The 23,128-nt window shown below is 46.6% G+C and overlaps 1 protein-coding gene across 2 annotated transcripts in view; it reads left to right on the forward strand.

Annotated features, from left to right (window-relative positions):
* The first annotated feature begins 1,107 nt into the window (after positions 1-1,107).
* Positions 1,108-23,128, forward strand: part of NDUFS8 (NADH:ubiquinone oxidoreductase core subunit S8) — a 29,594-nt gene continuing 7,573 nt past the window's right edge. Inside the window, exons 1-6 of one of the 2 annotated variants that reach the window (XM_075347343.1) lie at positions 1,108-1,205; positions 3,475-3,528; positions 13,898-13,960; positions 14,435-14,524; positions 14,626-14,798; positions 22,604-22,732. In XM_075347343.1, coding sequence (XP_075203458.1) covers positions 3,480-3,528; positions 13,898-13,960; positions 14,435-14,524; positions 14,626-14,798; positions 22,604-22,732 — 504 coding nt within the window. In that variant the 5' untranslated portion in view covers positions 1,108-1,205; positions 3,475-3,479. Of the gene's footprint in view, positions 1,206-1,542; positions 1,688-3,474; positions 3,529-13,897; positions 13,961-14,434; positions 14,525-14,625; positions 14,799-22,603; positions 22,733-23,128 lie in introns of those variants that run through there. The other variant, XM_075347342.1, reaches the window with a different exon arrangement.

The following is a 23,128-nucleotide window of genomic DNA, read 5'->3' on the forward strand; positions in this document are numbered from 1 at the left end:
CAGAGAGAGGAAGAGACCGACAGAGAGAGAGACCGACAGAGAGAGACCGACAGAGACCGACAGAGAGAGGAAGAGACCGACAGAGAGAGGAAGAGACCGACAGAGAGAGGAAGAGACCGACAGAGAGAGAGACCGACAGAGAAAGACCGACAGAGAGAGAGACCGACAAAGAGGCCGACAGAGTCCGACAGAGAGAGAGACCGACAGAGAGACCGACAGAGAGAGGAAGAGACCGACAGAGAGACCGACAGAGAAAGACCGACAGAGAGAGAGACCGACAAAGAGGCCGACAGAGAGAGAGACCGACAGAGAGACCGACAGAGAGAGGAAGAGACCGACAGAGAGACCGACAGAGAAAGACCGACAGAGAGAGAGACCGACAAAGAGGCCGACAGAGTCCGACAGAGAGACCGACAGAGAGACCGACAGAGAGAGAGACCGACAGAGGAAGAGACCGACAGAAACTAATTTCCACTTCTGAGCATGCTGTTGCTATAAACGGATCAGTCGCTGGAATCAGTCATTTCACGGATTCCGACGGATTCCAGCGCCCATAGGCTTCCATTATAACCATGACGGATGCTGACGGAATCCTGCGCACTGCGGTTTTTTTGCCGCTCCAAAAAACGTTACATTCTGCGTTGCTTCTGCCCGACGGTTAGTCATTTCAGTCGCATAGCGGATGCAACGCAAGGCCATCAGTTACAATCCGTCGTTAATACAAGTCTATGGGGAAAAAACTGAAGCTCTGCAGGATTCAGTTGTTTCTCAAAACGACGGATTGTGACTGATGGAGAACAACGGATGTAGTGCAGTATTCTCCCAGCGACACTGACACAGTGCGCAATTCTGTACTCTTCCCGTACGTTGTAGTATACATATACCCACGTGATCTCACACTGCTGTCCTATTGTCTGTAACACACGTCCCACCCTTCCCCAGATAATCAATTCTGATTGGTTATTCGTATGACAGACAGCTAAATTGACCAATCCCTGATAAGTGAAGTAGTCTGATTGACAAAGAAGGTATTCTATCTCAGGGCGGCTAAATCGTAGTAGGGCGTGGTTTGGAATGCTAATGAGTGTGCCGGAAAAGAGGGGTCAAACCCGCCTTTACATTTCAGTGACAGCAGCCTGGACCAATAGCTGCATTCCTAGCGACTTGAGCGGCACAGTTGCAGCAAGGTCAGCGGCCGCTGTCAGGTGAGTATAGCGGGGGAATAGCGTGGAATAGAGGTGCTGTGAACCATAACAGGCAGTGTGTAGGACCCGGGGAATGTGTAGGCTGCCACTGCTTTACTGAGCTCAGTCTTTTCTCAGCTGTGGTCCTAATTGTGTCATGACTTGTGGAACGCAAAGACGTTCGCCACTACGCATGCTCCTTCAGTTTGTAACGTACACTGCGCATGCGTGAGTGGTCTTTCGCTATAAATGTGCATGGTTTTCTGCGAGTTAACGTCAGTTATGTTTTGCACGCTGTATTCTGCGGACGGCGGTGGCTCTGTGCTGCCAGACGCTGATGGGCGCTTATTTGGCTTTCACGTGCCCTTCAGGTTTCTGTGTAGATGTCACCCTATATAATGTGGCTCTGCGGCTATAGGATTCATGAACCCTTATGTGTTGTCACATTATACAGTACCCTATGCTGCACCGATGTTCTGTCATGTGGCACCAGTCAGTATGTGGTCAGTATAATGTTTCTATTCGGGATTGGTCAGAATGAGGTTTTCTTGGGACATGTGATATCAACTGAAAAATGCTTTTGAGTGCTGATGTTGGTATTAAACCTATAGACTGGAGAATGCGGCCGGCTCGGGATTCCGGGCCCGCAGGGCGGGAGAATGCGGCCGGCTCGGGATTCCGGGCCCGCAGGGCGGGAGAATGCGGCCGGCCTGGGATTCCGGGCCCGCAGGGCGGGAGAATGCGGCCGGCCCGGGATTCCGGGCCCGCAGGGCGGGAGAATGCGGCCGGCTCGGGATTCCGGGCCCGCAGGGTGGGAGAATGCGGCCGGCCTGGGATTCCGGGCCCGCAGGGCGGGAGAATGCGGCCGGCCCGGGATTCCGGGCCCGCAGGGCGGGAGAATGCGGCCGGCCCGGGATTCCGGGCCCGCAGGGCGGGAGAATGCGGCCGGCCCGGGATTCCGGGCCCGCAGGGCGGGAGCAGCTGAATCGCCTCTCACCTGATGGCATAGGCAGCGTGATGCACCCAAACATCGTGTCAGCCCAGCTGGCAAGTAAGGCGAATGGCAGGGCTCGGCACAGCAGTAGGTTACACACACATAATGGTGATTACCTGCCTCCCCAATCCAGTCCTGCAGTGTCAGGATTGGGTACATGGGAGTCTATATATCAGGTTACCTAGAAAAGGAGTGGGAATACACTTACTGCAAAAAACAGTTACATGTATGAACGTTGTATCTCAATAGTAAACATGTTATTGTAGACTTTGCGCAAACTGTGTCTATTAGGCTAGGTTCACATTTCCGTTGTTTTGCATCGGTCACATGCGTTGCCTGACGCATGTAACTGATGCGTTGTACAACGGATGACAAAGCAGAAATCATTGTCGGACTCCGTTGTGTGCGGGGGGCAGAGAGCGAGGGGGGCGGGGCCATGGCGCCGGGGACTGCAGGGCTGGGGACGTGTGTGTGTGTGTACACATGCGGAGTGCGGGAGGGGCGGAGCCAAGCGGGGAAGTGTCGGCCTCCTTGCACACTGTATCCAGGGTAAATATCGGGTAACTAAAAGCAAAGCACTTTTTACTTGGTTACCCAATATTTATCTTGGATACCAGCATACACCGCTTAGCGCTGACTCCCTGCACAGGTAACCAGTGTAAATATCGGGTGACTAACCAAAGCGCATTGCTTGGTTACCCGATGTGTATCCTGGTTACGGGGGCAGGGAGCCAGAGAGAGCATGCGCAGCAAAATCCTACGGATTGCGCTGCTCAAAAAACATTACAGGCTGCGTTGCTGATACCTGATCCGTCAAAATACAGATCTGACGCATCCGTTTTGTCCGTTTTTTTGCTGATCCTATTTTTTAACAAAAATTGGAGCATGCTCAGTTTAAAAAAACTGATCCAGCGGCCGCATCCATTTTTGCCGCTATACGCCGGATCCGCCGTCCATAGGCTTCCATTGTAAATCGTGCCGGATCAAGCGCGATGCGGTTTTTTGTCAGGGACAAAAAGCATTACAAGAGACGTTCCATCTGGCCACCGCATTAACCAATTACGACGCATACGGCAAAAGCCGGATTCAACGCAAGGCCATCAGGCACAATCTGGCGCTAATAAAAGGCAATTAGGATAAAACGGATCCGGCGCCGGATCTGTATTATGTTTTTTTTCGGATTGTGCCTGATGGAAAAAACTGATGTGTGAAAGTAGCCTTAGCCTCCTATAAACCCTGTTATATTACACCTTCTGCTCCTGTGCCACTTATATATATTGATTCTTATCTCCGTAGAGAACATGAGCATGTTGGGAACTCGACTCCTCTACAATGCGGTCAAGCGAGCAGGTATGGTTGTCTGGTTTTTTTCCCTATGTAGCTGGTATGTTAGCAAAGCTTCCTACATAGAAACTGAACTCGTCCATAGGGCTTTATTAGCAGCAGAGGCCAGTACACTGTTCTTTTGGCTTCTGTCTAGCTTCTGCTCCACAGTATAGAATTTAAAAAAAAAAGTCTAAATTTTTTTTTTTTTTTTTTTTTAAAGTGGAAGTCTATGGATACCAGTGTATGGTATCTGTCATAGGTATTAATTTAAAGGGAATTTGTGATCGTAAAACGGCCTACTATCTAAATTACTGCCAGCACCATTCCAGCTATGCCCGAGCGGCACGACATTGTCATGCCAATCTGACTTCCAATGAGCCTCTTCACTCTCTTCCTTCAGATGAAACTGACATCATCAGGAAGCAGTCCTGACCTCTTCAGGTGTGCATTACGCCCTAAGGAAGTGTGTAGTGGCCCTTTAGCCACCGCTGACTAAGCTACAGGGCATAACAATGTCACGTGAGCCCTGGGAGATCCTGCCCCAACATCGCTGGAATGGCCTTGGAGTGGAGTATAGATAGGTTTTATTTTTACACTTCTCACTTTTACAACTACTTCCCAATATAGAATTGAGAAGGAGTTGTCCAAGTAGTGGATAACCCCTTTAACGTCCTATTGCTTTGGGAACTAACCCATACTCAATCACAAGAGTTGGATCCTGGCCTATCTTTTGTGTAGAATAAGCCTCTGAATGGAGGGAACAGGGTTAGCTGTGACTTCATCTACTGCAATGGTGTTATGAGGAATTCTCATAGGCTTTATTGGCATCTGTTGAAGAATCTTTGCCATGACAGATGTTTTTTTGTCTACATGTGACAGATAAGATGGTTGGACTTTCATCGCAGCCTCCATTTAATGCTTTTCCTGACATATACCTTAAACAGATGCTGTAAATCATGGTGTGAACAGAGCCATAATCCTATATCAGCTTTACCTTTGAGATTACCTGCAGGAAGGCGACTGTGATTGACAGACACAATGATGGTTTGGCTGCATTCACACACAGGCCATGTTGCAGCTTTTATAATAATAAATAAAATGGCACAAATTGGCCTTGTTTGACCTGACGAAAGGGTAATGATGCTGGGTAAGATATTGTGGGCTCTACCTTTTTGTGTGTGAGGAGAGTCTTGGCTCCCAGGCTTACCAACTGATTTATTTCATTAACAGATAAAATATTGAAAAACTAATGAGAGGAGAGTGCTCATGCCATGCTGATATCTTTATTTCAGCAAGCCCTAACCTTGGAGCACTGCCTGGCACCTGCTAATTGATTTCTAGAAAGATAAAAGTTGATAAAGCTGTCAAACTTCTATCAATTAACATTCGGGTTGCAGGCAGAATTCAAATGAAAGACACAGTCTAAATGGTGCCTTGGGCCGCCTGAAGAGCGGCTGTTCTGAATGGTTCCTCTGGCCGTCTGAAGAGCGGCTGTTCTGAATGGTTCCTCCGGCCGTCTGAAGAGCGGCTGTTCTGAATGGTTCCTCCGGCCGTCTGAAGAGCGGCTGTTCTGAATGGTTCCTCCGGCCGTCTGAAGAGCGGCTGTTCTGAATGGTTCCTCCGGCCGTCTGAAGAGCGGCTGTTCTGAATGGTTCCTCCGGCCGTCTGAAGAGCGGCTGTTCTGAATGGTTCCTCCGGCCGTCTGAAGAGCGGCTGTTCTGAATGGTTCCTCCGGCCGTCTGAAGAGCGGCTGTTCTGAATGGTTCCTCCGGCCGTCTGAAGAGCGGCTGTTCTGAATGGTTCCTCCGGCCGTCTGAAGAGCGGCTGTTCTGAATGGTTCCTCCGGCCGTCTGAAGAGCGGCTGTTCTGAATGGTTCCTCCGGCCGTCTGAAGAGCGGCTGTTCTGAATGGTTCCTCCGGCCGTCTGAAGAGCGGCTGTTCTGAATGGTTCCTCCGGCCGTCTGAAGAGCGGCTGTTCTGAATGGTTCCTCCGGCCGTCTGAAGAGCGGCTGTTCTGAATGGTTCCTCGGGCCGTCTGAAGAGCGGCTGTTCTGAATGGTTCCTCGGGCCGTCTGAAGAGCGGCTGTTCTGAATGGTTCCTCGGGCCGTCTGAAGAGCGGCTGTTCTGAATGGTTCCTCGGGCCGTCTGAAGAGCGGCTGTTCTGAATGGTTCCTCGGGCCGTCTGAAGAGCGGCTGTTCTGAATGGTTCCTCGGGCCGTCTGAAGAGCGGCTGTTCTGAATGGTTCCTCGGGCCGTCTGAAGAGCGGCTGTTCTGAATGGTTCCTCGGGCCGTCTGAAGAGCGGCTGTTCTGAATGGTTCCTCGGGCCGTCTGAAGAGCGGCTGTTCTGAATGGTGCCTCCTCGGGCCGTCTGAAGAGCGGCTGTTCTGAATGGTGCCTCCTCGGGCCGTCTGAAGAGCGGCTGTTCTGAATGGTGCCTCCTCGGGCCGTCTGAAGAGCGGCTGTTCTGAATGGTGCCTCCTCGGGCCACCTGAAGAGCGGCTGTTCTGAATGGTGCCTCCTCGGGCCACCTGAAGAGCGGCTGTTCTGAATGGTGCCTCCGGCCGTCTGAAGAGCGGCTGTTCTGAATGGTGCCTCCTCGGGCCGTCTGAAGAGCGGCTGTTCTGAATGGTGCCTCCTCGGGCCGCCTGAAGAGCGGCTGTTCTGAATGGTGCCTCCTCGGGCCGCCTGAAGAGCGGCTGTTCTGAATGGTGCCTCCTCGGGCCGCCTGAAGAGCGGCTGTTCTGAATGGTGCCTTGCACAGCATTCACGTACCTATGTGAGTACGGACTGTGATGCATTGACTATCTGCGGGTCTTGACAGCCTCCTAGGAGACCACTTATAGTCCATTTATCACAGTCTGTACTCAGACTGCGACACACAGACACTGTATGTGAATGTGGCGTAATAGTAATAAGGCATCTGGCTGCTACTTACCCTCTTAATTAAAATATGGAAACAGGGTGTACTTAATTTTGTCAACTGCTTTTGCCCTTTTTTTTTTTTTCTTAAAATATAACCTTTTTTTAACTTTTTTTTTTTAAAAAAAAAAAAAGAGAATTTGAAGAGGGTGCACTTAGTTCTTCACATGACTGTATATATAATTACATACACACTTTTCATTAGCTATTTGACAAAAGTATTTAGTTATGGTTTCCCAGATAACATAAATCACCTTTTACCCCCCCCCCTCCCCCTCCCGTGATGAGACTAATTGGCTTTTCCTCACATCCTCCAGGTGATTGACAGGTCTCTCACTATGCTCATAATGGGTAAGACCAGGAGCAGGGCTGGTAAAGTCCGTGTGGGGGTGTAAGGGTGGAAACACATCTATGCGAGTAAAATCGGTCCGACTGGGCTGAAAAAAACTCGGCTGATTTTAGTTCACGTTAGGTCCAAGTGCAACGCAAGTGCGATGCTTTTTCTGAATAAATTAATGATTTTACTAGCGTGTAATGCATGTGTAATGCGTATTTTTTACTATGTCATCTGCCATTCAGCGCTGCTACATGGCCGCTGACAGCAGACACAGACAGCCATGCAGCAGAGCTTAATGGCAGATGACAGCAGACACAGACAGAGCCGCACAATCAGAATGAACTCGGGTGAACTTCCCCCGACTTCATTGTCATGCTGCGGCTCTGTCTGTGTCGCGTCCTGATTAGTGGTCACCTGTGAAGGGCTCACCGGTGACCGCTAATCTCCTGAGTGACTGAAGTTAGCAGCCCTCTTTCATACTCACCGATCCCCGGCGCGGCGCTGCACACTGCTGCGGCGGCTTTTACTATTTTGAAAAAGCCGGCCGCTCATTAAACAATCTCGTATTCCCTGCTTTCCCCGCCCACAGGTGCCTATTTATTTCACTGCACAGTATAGACCCGCCCACCGGCTGCTGTGATTGGGTGCAGTGAGACACCTGTCACTCAGCGTGGGGGCGTGTCTCACTGCAACCAATCATAGGCGCCTGTGGGCGGGGAAAGTAGGGAATACGGATTGTTTAATGAGCGGCCGGCTTTTTCACAATAGTAAAAGCCACCGCAGCAGTGTGAATGCCGTGCAGCGCCACATCGGGGATCGGTGAGTATGAGAGAGGAGGGGAAAATGACTGACAGACTGTGAGAGAGGGACAGAGATAGTGACGGACCGACAGAGAGAGAATAGAGAGCGAGAGGGAGAGACCGACTGACAAAGAATAGTGATTGACATTGTTAGACATTGCTCGTTTCCAGTGTTTTAGGAAACATGCGAGAAATGTATTTAGAAAATCGCATGTCACTAGGATGGTGTGAATGCCGTCCCATGACATCCGATTATTTACACGTTCCCATAGACTTGCATTGGAGAGACTCGCAGTAGAAACTCGCAAGAAAGCAGCATGCTGCGTTTTTTTTTTTTTTTTTTTTTCTCAGTCCGATTTGGACTGAGAAAAAAATAGCAGATGAGAGCTGAATCGTTCACTAACATGTGTCCGATTCCAATGCGAGATTTCTCACATTGCACTACTGCGAGTAACTCGCAAGTGAGAAGCAGCCCTAAGCTGACTAGTCTCATCTTTTCCTATAGCTGTGTTTTCAAACTATAATTTCTCTGAATCACTGGAGCCGGGCTCTGATTCATGCCGTCCATGTTGTACGGTACAGATTGAATGACAAGTTCCCTTAAACTGTCGGCAGTTTTGCATTTAGCGGCACACAGTTATTAGTTTTTCGTTCACGAGTGCAACGCAAAATAGTTATTCTGCCACCATTGCATACTTTTCCTAGTTTTGCACAATAATAATAAAGTTTATTTATTGTAAAAGGGAATATTGTTCAATTGGGGATAAAACGCCAACACACCAACTATTATTGTGTAAAAGACTTTCGGCTCTTTACTATCACAAAGGATCTATTCCCAATATCACAAATATACTGTATATATTCCCAAGGGTAATAATTTCTCTGTTCCTATTGTTTTATTCTGCTTTGCCCTATATACCTGGTGCATCCCAAACAAGCATATACTCAGTCACTTTGTTGTAATAATAAAATATAACAAGTTTATTATTAACTAACAAGACTACACTTAATACACTTCATAGTGATTACATGTGTAAGAATTATATAAAGCATATACTAATAGATACACATACAATACAATAAAACACCAGCAAATACTTTACTATTAAACCCACAGTTACATACCACCCACTATGGCACTCACACAGTTACAGCCCACCCAACAATATGATACTATCTATCCCTATATGAGGGGTACTCAGCCATCCTTCTGTGTGTCCATCCAGGGAGCAAGAAGAGAGAGAGGGGGGTGAGAGGGCAGCTTAATATAGGGCTTGTGACCAAGATTCATTTAGCCCTATGATTGGCTGTAACCTGTGATGTCATGGGGGCGCGTGTATAGCCAGGTGTTGGAGACTCCCCCCAACCTGGCTGAGGGTGAAAGACATGATTTTCTGTGTGTTGCCCTCCCCCATCCAGCACAAGAGAAATTATATTATTTATTAGTTCACAATTTACTTCCCTGCTACATTTTATATAACGCCAACATATTCCGCAGCACTTTACAATCCGGTGGGGCTTTGTATAGACAAAAACAAAACAAAATAGTACATAATTCAACAGCTACAGTAGGAATGAGGGCCCTGCTTGAAAGCTTACAATCTATAGGGAAGAAGGGGGACACAAGCGGTGAAGCACACTTGTAGATCTGGCCGGCCATCGTTATGCTAGTTTATTGGTTACATATAAAGATGATTGATCTGGCCTTTAGATAGTAACCTTTTGGGTGCCCTTGCATGCTATTGCTTGTATGTAGTATCTGAGGACAAAAATAGGAGAGAGAAGGTTACGAGTAGCATTGAAAAGGTGGGACGGGGGAGAGTTAGGTTAGTAGTAAGTTATTATGATAAGCTTGTCTGAAGAGATGTGTTTTTAATGTACACTTAAAAACTTGGGGGCTGGATATTAGTCGCATTCTTTGGGTTAGTGCATTCTAGAAAACTGGCGCGGCACGAGAAAAGTCTTGGAGACGGAGAGGTTTGTATTTTGGCGGATGTTAGTCTAAGATCATTTGTGTAACGAAGGGGGCGGGTAGGATCATAGACAGAGATGAGGGATGAGATATATGGTGGTGCAGAGTTGTGGAGAGCTTTGTGGGTGAGGGATATGAGTTTGTATTGTATTCTGTAGCTGCTAGGTGGCCAGTGTAGTGACTGGCACAAGGTGGAGGCATCGATGAAGCGGCTGGACAGGAATATGACCCTGGCTGCTGCATTCAAGATGGATTGGAGAGGGGAGAGTTTGGTCCAAGAGAGACCAATCAATAAAGAGTTGCAGTAATCCAGGCGGGAATGAATAAGAGCAACAGTAAGGGTTTTTGCAGTTTTGAAAGTAAGAAATGGTCGGATTCTGGAGAGGTTTTTGAGATGCAGATGACATGTGCGAGTGAGTGATCGTATATGAGGAATGAAGGGGAGTTCTGAGTCAAATATGACCCCAAGACAGCGAGCATGCTGCTTGGGAATAATGATTAAATCATTGAAGGTAATTGAGATGTCGGGTGTAGGTTGGTTGGTAGAGGGAGGAAACACAAGAAACTCAGTTTTGGAGAGATTCAGTTTCAGATAGAGGGAGGACATGCTTTGAGAGAGACAGCAGACAGACAATCTCTGGTATTTTGTAACAAAGCAGGGTGATGATTGGAGATTATGTATATAATTTGGTGTCATCAGCATAGAATTGGTATTGGAAACCGAATCTGCTGATGGTTTGTCCAATAGGGGCGGTGTATCGAGAGAAAAGGAGCGGGCCCAAGATGGAGCCTTGAGGAACCCCGAGGGTGAGAGGAGTGGAGTAAGAGCCAGCAAAGGAAACAGTGAAGGAGCGGTCGGAGAGATAGGAGGAGAACCAGGCAAGAGCGGTGTCCTTGAGGCCAATAGAGCGGAGCATGGTGAGGAGAAGTTGGTGATCCACAGTGTCAAAAGCAGCTGAGAGATCCAAGAGAAACAATAGGGAATAGTGGCCTTCAGATTTTGCTGTTAATAGATCATTTGAGACTTTGGTGAGGGCCGTTTCGGTGGAGTGTAAAGAGCGGAAACCAGATTAAGCAGGATCAAGAAGTGAGTTTTCAGATAAATAGCGGATTAGCAGAGAGTGGACCAAGCGTTCCAGGAGCTTAGCGCTAAAGGGAAGGTTAGAGACTGGTCTGTAGTTAGTGGCACAGTTCTGATTGGGAAGGTTTTTTTAAGTAGAGGGGTTATGATGGCATGTAGGAAAGATACCCGATGATAGAGAAAGGTTAAACATTTTGGTTAGATATGTAGTCACAGCTGGGGAGAGAGCCTGAAGGAGATGTGAGGGAGGAGGGTCACTGGTTCATGTTGTTGGGCGGAAAGAGGCAAGGAGACGCGTCACTTCTTCTGTGACAGGCTCGAATATTGATAGTGAGCTTGAGGTGCGGGAGAGGAGCGGATCCAGGCTCTGAGGGGATTTTTCAAAGATTTATTTGCGGATGTTGTTGATCTTTTGTAAGAAGAGTGGCCAGATCATCAGCGCAACAGTAATTGGCTATATCTCATGGGGGGGGGGGGGGAAAGTTTCTTGCTGAATTCCAAGAACCAGATCTTATAAATGTGTCCCTGATATATATTGTGTAATGGCTGTGTCTGATCACACCACATCTCCTGAGCCAGGGATGAAGTATCCAAAAATATACAGACATTACATCACGGGATCATAGCTTAATCTTTTTGTGAGTAAAACCTTTCCATACAGTTTTTAAAATTTGTTACAAAGAAAGAAAGAGAAAATTATTTGTGATCCTGTGCTGTAATATCTATATACTTTTACTTCCTCCCCTACCCAAGATTGTGGTATAATCAGATCATGTCCCTGCACAGTCAGACACGGCCATTACACAGTACACAGCAGGGGCACACTTTGCAAGTCAGTGAAAACCACGTACAGCACACGGATTGCATCAGTGTACAGTCAGTCTGTTGGCTGTTCTTAACATTGTAATGGATAGGAGATGTTCATGAAAATCACTGAGCAAACAGTAATGACATTCAGATCCAAAACACCCGTGTGATTTTATTGCTTATGTGAAAAGTACTGATGTCTGAATGAAGCCTACCTAATGTAACGAGAGGCTGAAATGACTCTCCTCGTTTTGCATTGCATTTATTTGTGTCACTCTTTTGTGCCATCAACTTCAAATCCATAAAAATAATACACATGCAGCCCTTGCAAAAAAAAAGGTTAAATATACATGGATCTGTCCACACATTTCCTTTTCTTAGCCCTGCTTGCCCCACAATAGTGAACACAGGCTGATTATGTGGCTGAGCGGTAGATGGGTCACACATTGCACGGGACCCTCTGTGATCAGGTGTTAGAGGGTTAATACTGTAATGTGCAGTAGGGTGATTACCAAATGTTACATTGGGCTACAAGTGGAATATAAATACAAAGTGAGGACTGCATGCCATGGGAAAGCCTTGTACTGCCCATGTCAGATGGGCCATCTGTCCCTCCACTATGTCACACGATCACCGGAGCAGATTATTGGCTAATAGCCTGTAATCCAGCAAGACAGAAAAAATACACACAAACTCCTCCACATCTTGGAATAATTATCTGGGGAACTTGTAAATGGCTGCCATGTTTCATCACAGGTCATGCCACCCAACAAGTGGAGCAGATCATAATAAACATGGAGTCCCATCACCCTGAATCCAGATGGTGGGGCTCTGTGTACATTCTTTGAGCTGCCAGTCACTTAAGTGCTATTTCATCATATAAACAGACACCGTTTTATTTTTTTTTTACATATGTTATGACACAGAAGCTCACCTTCTTGTAACAGTCTCTGCTACATAGCCAGACCAAGAGTAACAGTTATTGCTGTGGTTTATAAGGAAGGTTCCTGATGCACAATAGAAACTCAGAATTTACTAGGGAGGCCTAAATTACAAGCCAAAGTTCCTTCAGAGTCAGGTAGCAGAGTTGTCCATCCAGGGCCAGCAAAGGTGAGTATGTAGAGCAAAGTGTATTACGTTTGTACTCAAGTTTATGCACCAGGGGCCCACTTTTTTTCAAATCAGTAAGTCCAAAAGGTTAGTACAGGTTTGGGATGAGTGTTTAGTCAACTCCACTAAGTACTAAAGAACACACAGGGGAAAGTATATGAATAACATATCTCCTGGTGACTCTGAGAGGAACTGCAACAACAAAGTCTCTCCAGATGAATACAAGCCGACTGCTTAGGCTATGTGCGCACGTGTGCGTAATTCATGCAGTTACGCTGCGCTTTGTAGCGCAGCGTAACTGCATGCGTCCTGCGTCCCCTGCACAGTATGGAGATTGTGCAGGGGCCGTGCGCATGTGGCGTTTTAGAGCGCAGCGCTTCGGCTGCTGCCGAAGCGCTGCGTTCTAAGAAGTGACATGTCACTTCTTCCGTGCGCTTTGCCGGCAGCTCTTGCTCTGTCTATGGGAGGAGCTGCAGGCAGAGCGCATGGAATCGGCTTTTTTTTTTTCACTACGGACATTTCTGCAGCGATTTAAAGCGCACATGTGCTATTCAGATCGCTGCAGAAATTTCTGCAGTGACTGTACGCAACGTGCGCACATAGCCTTATACTCAAGACTTGTAAAGGGATTAAAAACCCATCACCAACCAACAGCAAGGGGAATGAGAGTATTTAAAAACACAAAGGGAAGTGCTGATGATTAACAGCTGAAAGGTGAGGTAATCCGCAGGGTCCTAATGAGAAAGAGATTAACCCCAAGCAGGGAAAAAGGGAAAGTCAGGGAGCAGCTTGTGTAACCAAACACTGTGACCTCCTACAGCTGGACACCACAGGACTGTCTGTCAAGGGTGACACACCCATGACAATATGAAGTTTTATATTCCAGGAATGATGGGGGAATTGCACAAAATTTTCTTCGGTGTGATATTTTTATTTTTTTTTTTATTTTTTTTTTTTTTGTAGACCCTGTGTATTTTTATATCCCATCCTTTTATTGGGAAAGGTTTGAATTGATAGTGTTCATCCACTGTAATGTCATATGATGGGAGTCTGTTCATCCAACGTGCCACATGTAGTGTGATGCTTTCTAATCTCTTATACAGCAAGGCACATTTCAGGGACCTATTACATCCTATATTACACAGACTGTAGTTTAGGGGCTATGTGTATGCGATAGAGTTCCCATTAAATGAGGAGAGTCTGCTCAAAGCTGTGCTGTGCCTCTGGCTCTGTAGATGAAAGGAGCTTTTTACATGAAGGGATCTGTAAGTGATCTCTTCTGTATAATTAGAGCTGGGATGGTCATGGATCTCGTAATGCCCATTGTAACGCCTTTTTTTTTTTCCCCTCGTATTTCTTTCAAGGTCCCTCATGTTCCCAGGCACCGATCCGATCTTTTGGCCTGGCACCCCAGCTGTATTCGTTCAGTAAGTTACCGACCTGACCTGAGGTGTGACTACATGGTGGCTCTTATCTACAGATCCATTCTTTAATAAATGTACCTGCAATGCACAGCAGTGGAATTTTAAAGGGTAGCAACAACTTGACAGAAATGTCTTCTTTAGCAGAAATTCTGCCCCTCCCTTAAGTGTTATTCTATGTCTTTTGAATTTGTGAGGTTTGACATGTTCGGATGACCTTTATTTATCAGGGGAGGTATGGGGGGAGCGGAGCTTTTGGTGCGGCTTCTCCCCAAGTCCCCATGTAGGGACCCGCGGATGTTTGGCCAGCTGTAATTGAAGGTATAAAGCTTATTGTCTCATATCACTGGGCTGACAGCTGAGCAACAGTGAATCAAAAATGACCTCTAAAAATTTAATTATTTTAGAGGGGTTAGTGTAAAGTGAAAAGTTGTCTAATTTGATCAGTGTTTTTCTCTTTTTTGCCTCCTCCTTCATTAGAGTATGTAAATGCCAGAGAAGAAGAAACAAGCTTTAAGGCCGTGACTGACCGGGCGGCCCAAACATTGCTTTGGACGGAGCTGTTCAGAGGTGGAACTATCTGCTATCATTAAGGCATTATTTATTTTGCTCTTGTTTGTAGCGTTCTCCATTTTTTTTTTTTTTTTTTTTTTTTTCTTTTTTCCTTTCAGGGCTAGGAATGACCTTAAGCTACTTGTTCCGGGAGCCTGCCACTATCAATTACCCTTTTGAGAAAGGTCCCTTAAGCCCACGGTTTCGTGGTGAGCATGCATTACGCAGGTACCCATCTGGAGAAGAACGCTGTATTGCATGCAAGCTCTGTGAAGCCATCTGTCCTGCTCAGGTAAAGAGGCAGCAGCCCTAATGACAATACTGCCTATCACGGTTATGAAAGAGGAACGGTCACTTTTCAGGACTTGTCTGATATAGTGAATTAATAATTGTGAAGCAGCTCTTGTCGCATCTGGATATTGTGTTGTTCCTCTGATATTTTCATGAATAAATGTTAGTAAAACACCTAGCAGTATGAAACTGTGTAGGGAAACATGTTTTCTTTATCGTTCCTTTGGGAGACCCAGACCTTGGGTGTATAGCTTCTGCCTCCGGAGGACACACAAAGTACTACACCTAAAAGGTGTAGCTCCTCCCTCTGAGCCTATACACCCCCTGGTGAACCAGTCACAACCAGTTTTTTCGCTTTGTGTTCAGGAGGCATACATCCACACATGCGTTCTCATATGATTTTTTTTCTTTTTTTGGAAGAAGATTGAAGAAATGCGGGTCCACGTCTGGACTTCCGGCATATCCCTTCTCACCCCACTGTGTCGGTGGTGTTGTAAGGTTGATTTCCAAGTCTGGAGCCTTACATGCCGTGCTCCTTCACCATCCCTCCTGGGCTCTGGCTTGAAGTGGGAGCCAGCACGGTCTCCATGCCTGGCAGGAGACCGGTCTCCGACCACAGCCCCTTGAGGACCCTGCTGGACCGGAGCACTCATTTATTGTGGAGGGAGAGTGTGTTTACTGTGTTTTTTAGCATTTTTGGCCGGTCCTCTGGCTTTTCGCTTGAGAACCGCGCCGATGGTGCCTGCGCTGCTTAAATTTAGGCCCCGGCTTTGCCGGAGGCCTAGTTTCTGTTACCTGCCCTCGCATGTCACTCATGCTGAGGGACAGGCATGGCCCCTCCCGGTGGCCGTCCTGCACAGGGGAGGGACCCTCCTCACTGCTTGTGTGCGACTGCATGTAAGCTTCCGCTGCCTGAAGCGAGCACCTATCCACATTGTGAGGTCTGCTCTAACTTGGAGGTGCCACGGCCTGGGGTCTCGGGCCCAGTGGTCTCTCAGGCTGCTCCTGCACATGTGGCTGAACCCCCGGCCTGGGTAGAGTCCTTTTCTAGGTCTATCTCCCAGTCATTTGCTGAGTCCATGGGACTTCTGTCCAGGACTTTGATGAATATGCATCAGCCCCCTTCACAGGGTGCCTCTAATGCTCTTGCTAAGGGGCCTTTAGGTCTGGAGCTCACAGAGGATTCATCATCAGGGCACGGACCCCGTCCATCTAAGAGGCTCCGCAGGGTTCCCTCTCCCTCCTCATCCCGTGGCTCTGATTCAAGGGCTGAGGACCCGCAGGATGAGGAGGATGCCTATACAGGGGGCTCGGAGGCTAACTCCATGTGCCCCATAGCTCCTTCCGAGGGTGACTCAGAATTTAGTGACTTGATTGCTTCCATTAATTCTGTGCTGCATCTCAATCCGCCAGTATCAGAGGAGCAACCCTCTCTGGCAGAAAAGCACCAGTTTACCTCGCCTAAGAGAGTAAAGAGTGTGTTCTTTAACCACTCCAGTTTTCAGGCCACTGTGACCAAACCCAGGGCCTGTCCTGACAAACTCTTCCCAAAGCGTGGTTCTGATGACCGTTTTCCCTTTCCACCTGAGGTGGTCAAGGAGTGGGCTCACTCCCCAAAGGTAGAGCCTCCGGTGTCTAGGCTCTCAGCCCGGACCGTTGTGTCGGTGGCTGATGGCACTTCCCTTAAGGATGCCACTGACCGTCAGATTGACCTTCTGGCCAAATCCGTGTATGAAGCGGTGGGGGCCGCATTTTCTCTAACTTTTGCAGCAGTGTGGGCCCTCAAAGCCATCTCTGATAGTCTGGAGGAGATGCATTCCCTCACCAGGGAATCTATGCCCAAGATGGTTGCCTTAACTTCTCAAGCTTCAGCTTTTTCTTCTTATGCCATGTCTGCCATGCTGGAGGCTTCTCACCGCGCTGCGGTGGCTTCGGCTAATTCCCTCGTTGTCCGCAGGACCTTGTGGCTTCGAGAGTGGAAGGCAGATGCTTCTTCAAAGAAGTACCTTGCTGGGCTCCCTTTTGCTGGTTCCCGGCTGTTCGGTGAACAGCTGGATGAAATTATTAAAGAGGCTACTGGCGGGAAGAGTACTTCCATGCCACAAACCAAGACCAGGAAACCTGCCCAGGGTAGGATTCAGTCGAGGTTTCGCTCCTTTCGTTCCTCCAACTGGTCGTCCTCTAAGCCCTCCGCCTCGTCCGCTAACTCAGCCAAGGACCAGAAATCCAACTGGCGCTCCAGAGCAGCCTCCTCCTCGTGACTCTCTGTCCGATCCAGCCACGTCCTTAGTCGGTGGCAGGCTCTCCCACTTTGGCGACGCTTGGTTTCAACAAGTCTCCGATCAGTGGGTGAGAGATCATCTCTCACGGCTACAGGATAGAATTTTCTTCCAGCCCGCCAAACAGATTTTTTTTCTCTCAACTCCCCCCTGCTCCAGGGCCGCCGCCTTTTCACAGGCCGTGGCAGCCTTGCAGGCCAACGGAGTAATTGTACCAGTTCCCGCCCGGGAACGATTCAGAGGTTTCTACTCAAACCTCTTCCTAGTTCCCAAAAAGAACGGTACCTTCAGGCCCATCCTGGATCTCAAGCTTCTCAACAAGCATGTTCGGGTGCGGCACTTTCGCATGGAGTCCCTGCGATCAGTCATTGCCTCAGTGATCCAAGGGGATTTCCTGGCGTCCATCGACATCAGAGATGCCTATCTGCATGTGCCCATTGCGGTTTCACACCAGCGTTGGCTACGCTTTGCAATAGGAGACGATCATTTCCAATTCGTGGCTCTCCCCTTCGGGTTAGCCACGGCCCCTCGGGTTTTCACCAAGGTCATGGCAGCCGTGATTGCGGTTCTGAACCTTCAGGGGTTGGCAGTGCTCCCCTACCTGGACGACCTTCTAGTCAAAGCGCCATCCAGCGCAGACTGTCAGCGGAGTGTCTCGCTCACTCTCAGCACTCTAGCCCAATTCGGGTGGCTTGTCAATCTTCCCAAATCCACTCGGACTCCGACCCAGAGTCTCACGTACCTAGGGATGCAGTTCGAGACTCTGCCGGCACTTGTGAAGTTGCCCTTAGACAAACAGCTGTCACTCCAGTTGGCGGTGCGCTCTCTCCTGAGGCCCCGCCGTTATACCCTCAGGCGTCTGATGCTGGTGCTGGGTGAAATGGTGGTGTCCATGGAGGCTGTTCCCTTTGCCCAGTTCCATCTGCGCCCCCTGCAGCTGGACATTCTCCGCTGTTGGGACAAGCGGCCTTCCTCCTTACACAAGTCAGTGGCTCTGTCGCCACGGACCAAGAGCTCTCTTCAGTGGTGGCTTCGGCCCCTCTCCCTGTCCCAAGGGCAGTCCTTCCTGGCCCCGTCCTGGGTGATTCTCACCACGGATGCCAGTCTATCCGGCTGGGGAGCGGTATGTCTCCACCACAGAGCACAGGGCACTTGGACTCCGTCCGAGTCAGCCCTTTCAATCACTGAATAGGATAACTGAAGTGAGCACTAATATATATATATGAGTGCAAGCCAAAAATACATACTATATATAAGAATAAGGCTGCACATCAAACTTAGATAATGGTATAATGTCTCAAGCATATGGAAAAATATTGGAATATACAATGAAAAATGCTACTTGCTAATTTGAACATGTGAATAATGAATTGCATACCTGCTATGAATATTAGGAAAAAGGAGATATTTAGCAATCGCATTGATCAATGTAACTGAGCCCCAAAACCTCGTCAAGGTATATCTCTATATTGGGGTCCCTAGCTCTGTGACCCTGTGTGTCATCTCATTGCAATTAAAAACTGCTATGGGTGGAGAGGGGTAACTAAGGACTTTCTTATATAGGAGATGGAAAAAACATGGCCGAAAGGGGCGGAGCTGTGTTCACATTCAGAAAAAAAACTACATATAACTGAATAGGATAACTGAAGTGAGCACTAATATATATATATGAGTGCAAGCCAAAAATACATACTATATATAAGAATAAGGCTGCACATCAAACTTAGATAATGGTATAATGTCTCAAGCATATGGAAAAATATTGGAATATACAATGAAAAATGCTACTTGCTAATTTGAACATGTGAATAATGAATTGCATACCTGCTATGAATATTAGGAAAAAGGAGATATTTAGCAATCTTTTTCCTAATATTCATAGCAGGTATGCAATTCATTATTCACATGTTCAAATTAGCAAGTAGCATTTTTCATTGTATATTCCAATATTTTTCCATATGCTTGAGACATTATACCATTATCTAAGTTTGATGTGCAGCCTTATTCTTATATATAGTATGTATTTTTGGCTTGCACTCATATATATATATTAGTGCTCACTTCAGTTATCCTATTCAGTTATATGTAGTTTTTTTTTCTGAATGTGAACACAGCTCCGCCCCTTTCGGCCATGTTTTTTCCATCTCCTATATAAGAAAGTCCTTAGTTACCCCTCTCCACCCATAGCAGTTTTTAATTGCAATGAGATGACACACAGTTAGGGTCACAGAGCTAGGGACCCCAATATAGAGATATACCTTGACGAGGTTTTGGGGCTCAGTTACATTGATCAATGCGATTGCTAAATATCTCCTTTTTCCTAATATTCATAGCAGGTATGCAATTCATTATTCACATGTTCAAATTAGCAAGTAGCATTTTTCATTGTATATTCCAATATTTTTCCATATGCTTGAGACATTATACCATTATCTAAGTTTGATGTGCAGCCTTATTCTTATATATAGCCCTTTCAATCAATCTGCTGGAAATCAGAGCCGTACTTCTAGCTCTCCTAGCATTTCACCATCTGCTGGCGGGCAGGCACATTCGAGTCCAGTCACACAACGCGACAGCGGTTGCCTACATCAACCATCAAGGCGGGACGCGCAGCCGCCTGGCAATGATGGAGGTACAACGCATTCTTCAATGGGCGGAGGACTCCAGGTCCACCATATCTGCAGTCCACATCCCAGGCGTGGACAACTGGGAGGCAGATTATCTCAGCCGTCAAAGCGTGGACGGTGGCGAGTGGTCCCTGCACCCGGCAGTGTTTCAGTCGATCTGCCGCAAATGGGGCACTCCGGACGTGGACCTAATAGCATCCCGTCACAACAACAAGGTTCCTGTTTACGTGGCTTGCTCCCACGATCCTCAGGCCTTCGCTCATTAAGAGCAGTTCGATGCTCGAATGGGAGCGACTCGAGCTCCTGAGTATAGTGGAAGTCAATGGAGGACTCAAGCATTTCTCCCATTCAAGCATCAAACTGCTCTTAATGAATATCGAGCACCCAAGCATGGTAGTGCTCACTCATCACTAGTAGATGCCAAACCATGTAATTTTTTTTTATTTTAAAAAATGCACATCAATAAACAATATTCAATAGAAAATTACAAATTTTTATTAACAATATTAAAATGAGAATCCACAACCATAGAACCAATGTCCATATTTAACAGTAAGTGATCTGTATATAGCAATACATAAGGCAAAAGACGCCAATAAAATAAACGGACCAGAAATAGATGGTAATGACTAAATACCCCACGTAGAGAGTAAAAGGGGGACAATCTGATCAAAGGTCAGACAAATTATTGTAGGCACACCAAAACATTACAGCAGCCAACTTTAACTAGTATCATGGAGGTTCAGGCAAATGGGCAATGTGACCAAATAATATCTGATTAGTCAAATATGACCAAGTAAATGCAGAGACCCCCATGATAACTAATTAGGTATAAATATGTCGCAGTGTACAAAAAATGGTTGACCATGATCAGATATACATCACCCATATACTCCGTATATAGTCAGAGGACAAAGGTTATTCAGAGCAAAAGACAGGAGACCTAACGTACGTGTCGATTCTTAAAAATAACCAAATACATGGCTTCATCAGAGGTTGTGAGCGGCACAGCAAACACAGGTACGCACGGCACCGCAGGTGATGCTCCATTGAATAGCATGTTAGTACACCCCTGCGGGCGTGCTAACATGCTAAGAAGGCAGACTAGTCAGGGGATATAACGCCCTTCGGACTAGTCCCTTGCCTCATTAGCATATTATAAAGAATCTTTAGAAATTCTTATTCTAAAGATCCCTTTATCTATGGTAGTGTATACAGGGACGGTTAAGCAGGGATTAGCAATATGCACCCAGAACTGCTCCTGGTTCTGGGTGCATATTGCAACTGACAGGTTCCCTTTAAAGTTTTATTAAAAGCAATTTTGAGAAACTTAATTTTAACAATAAAAATGGCCTCTTATTGGGGGGGAAAAAACTACACTTAAAGGGAACCTGTCATCAGAAATTGAGCTTTAAACCTAAAAGTTTACCCCTCTGCAGCTCCTGGGCTGCATTCTAGCAAGGTTCCTATACTTTTTGTGCCCCCTTTTAAACCAAATAAAACACTTTATAAAGTTGTACCTTTTTTGCCTGCAATTCTTGTAAATTTTCCATGTGGGCAGGCCGTCTGTGTCCGTTACTGTCCCTTTTTCTGGTTTACGCCGTCCCCCATTGCTTCATTTCATCCATCAGGACGCCGCCCACAGCGCCCGAGGTCCTGTGCACGCGAGGACTGCTGGTGACGTGGTCGCAGGCACGAGATTATGGGCAGCGCTGTGATTGCATTGCAAGTGCCCGCCCATAATACCGTGGCTGCGCTCTCCCCTTTGCCTCCTGCGTTCTGCGCAAGCGCTGGCCAAATGATCCGACGTCACCTTTCCCATCTTGCCCTGCAGCAGGAAATAGATGGGAGGACCGGATGAGGCCACCACAGGTTACGAGGAGACGCTTGCGCAGAACGCAGGAGGCAAAGGGGAAAGTGCGGTCACGAGGTTATGGGCGGCACTTGCTGATGACACTCACAGCGCCGCCCATAACCTCGTGCCCGCGCAAAGAGTCACCAGCGGTCACACGTGCACAGAGTGCTCGGCACCTTATAGTCGCACAGCACATGCGCGGGACCACGGGCGCCCAGGGGCGGCGTCCTGAGGTTTGAAAATCAGCGTTCGGGGGCGGCGTAAATCTGCTGGAGGAACAGCAACGGATCCCAGAGAGCCCGCCCCCATGGACGATTTTCAAAATTTGCATACGAAAAGGTACAAGTTTATAAAGTATTTATTTTGGTATAAAAGGGGCCACAAAAACTATAGGAAGCTTCCTAGAATGCAGCCCAGGAGCTGCAGAGGGGGAAACTTTTAGGTTTACAGGTAAATTTCTGATGACAGGTTCCCTTTAATTGATATTGAGTTGCATACCTAAATTAAAGAGGATCTCTCACTTAGTTCTTAATGTTGAACTGGAACCTGGATGGAATAATGGCTGCAGAACGGAACTTTTTTTTTTTTTTTTTTGTTTTCAATTTAGCCCCCGTTGTGGTGATGTTAGCACTTAAAGCATTTCTTAACTATTGAATGATCCTTTTTTTTTTTTAAAAAAAAAAACAAAAACTTTTCATTTGGGCTGTGTACTTTTCTTTGTATGATGCTGACCAATCATAAACAGGCAGCAACACCTGTTATATATATATATATATATATATATATATATATATATATATATATATATATATATATATATATATATATATAATGTATATGTAGTATATATACACACATGTATACACGTATGTATGTGTATATATATATACATACATACATACATACATACATACATACATACATGTGTGTGTATATATACTACATATATATATATATATATATAATACATTTTTTTTTTTTTTTTTGTAATGCAATGTAATTCTTTATTTTTTTTTTTTTTTTTTTTTTTTTCTTTTCTTGTAAGGCCATCACCATTGAGGCTGAACCCCGTGCAGATGGAAGCCGTCGTACTACGAGATATGACATTGACATGACAAAGTGCATTTACTGTGGCTTTTGTCAGGAGGCATGTCCGGTGGATGCTATTGTGGAGGTGGGTTTTCATAAATTCATGGAGTGGAGGATCTGGAAGGAATAGCATTATAGCATGTCTTCTAGATAGTGGCAGCATGTGGTTGTGTTTTTTGTTTTTTTGTTCTTTGTCTCTTGTCTCTACATGAAAATCAAAAGTTCAAAACTGGAGGTGTCTTGTTGGCATTCATTATGTCCCATGAGGCACTCTGTGCAGTGTGTTGACATTATTCCTGGTGGTATACCAAGTTATTCGCCACCATAGTGACTTGTGCAGTTACATTATTTTTTTTTGTGGTGTTCAAAAGAAGTAGCAAAACAGAAATATATGCACTCTTTTTCATGAGGCTAAACTCTTAAGTGTGTGTGTGTGTGTGTGTGTGTGTGTGTGTGTCATTCCACATGACTAAAGGCCGCT

Source organism: Anomaloglossus baeobatrachus, chromosome 5, assembly GCF_048569485.1.
Source record: "Anomaloglossus baeobatrachus isolate aAnoBae1 chromosome 5, aAnoBae1.hap1, whole genome shotgun sequence".
Lineage (NCBI taxonomy): Eukaryota > Metazoa > Chordata > Amphibia > Anura > Aromobatidae > Anomaloglossus > Anomaloglossus baeobatrachus.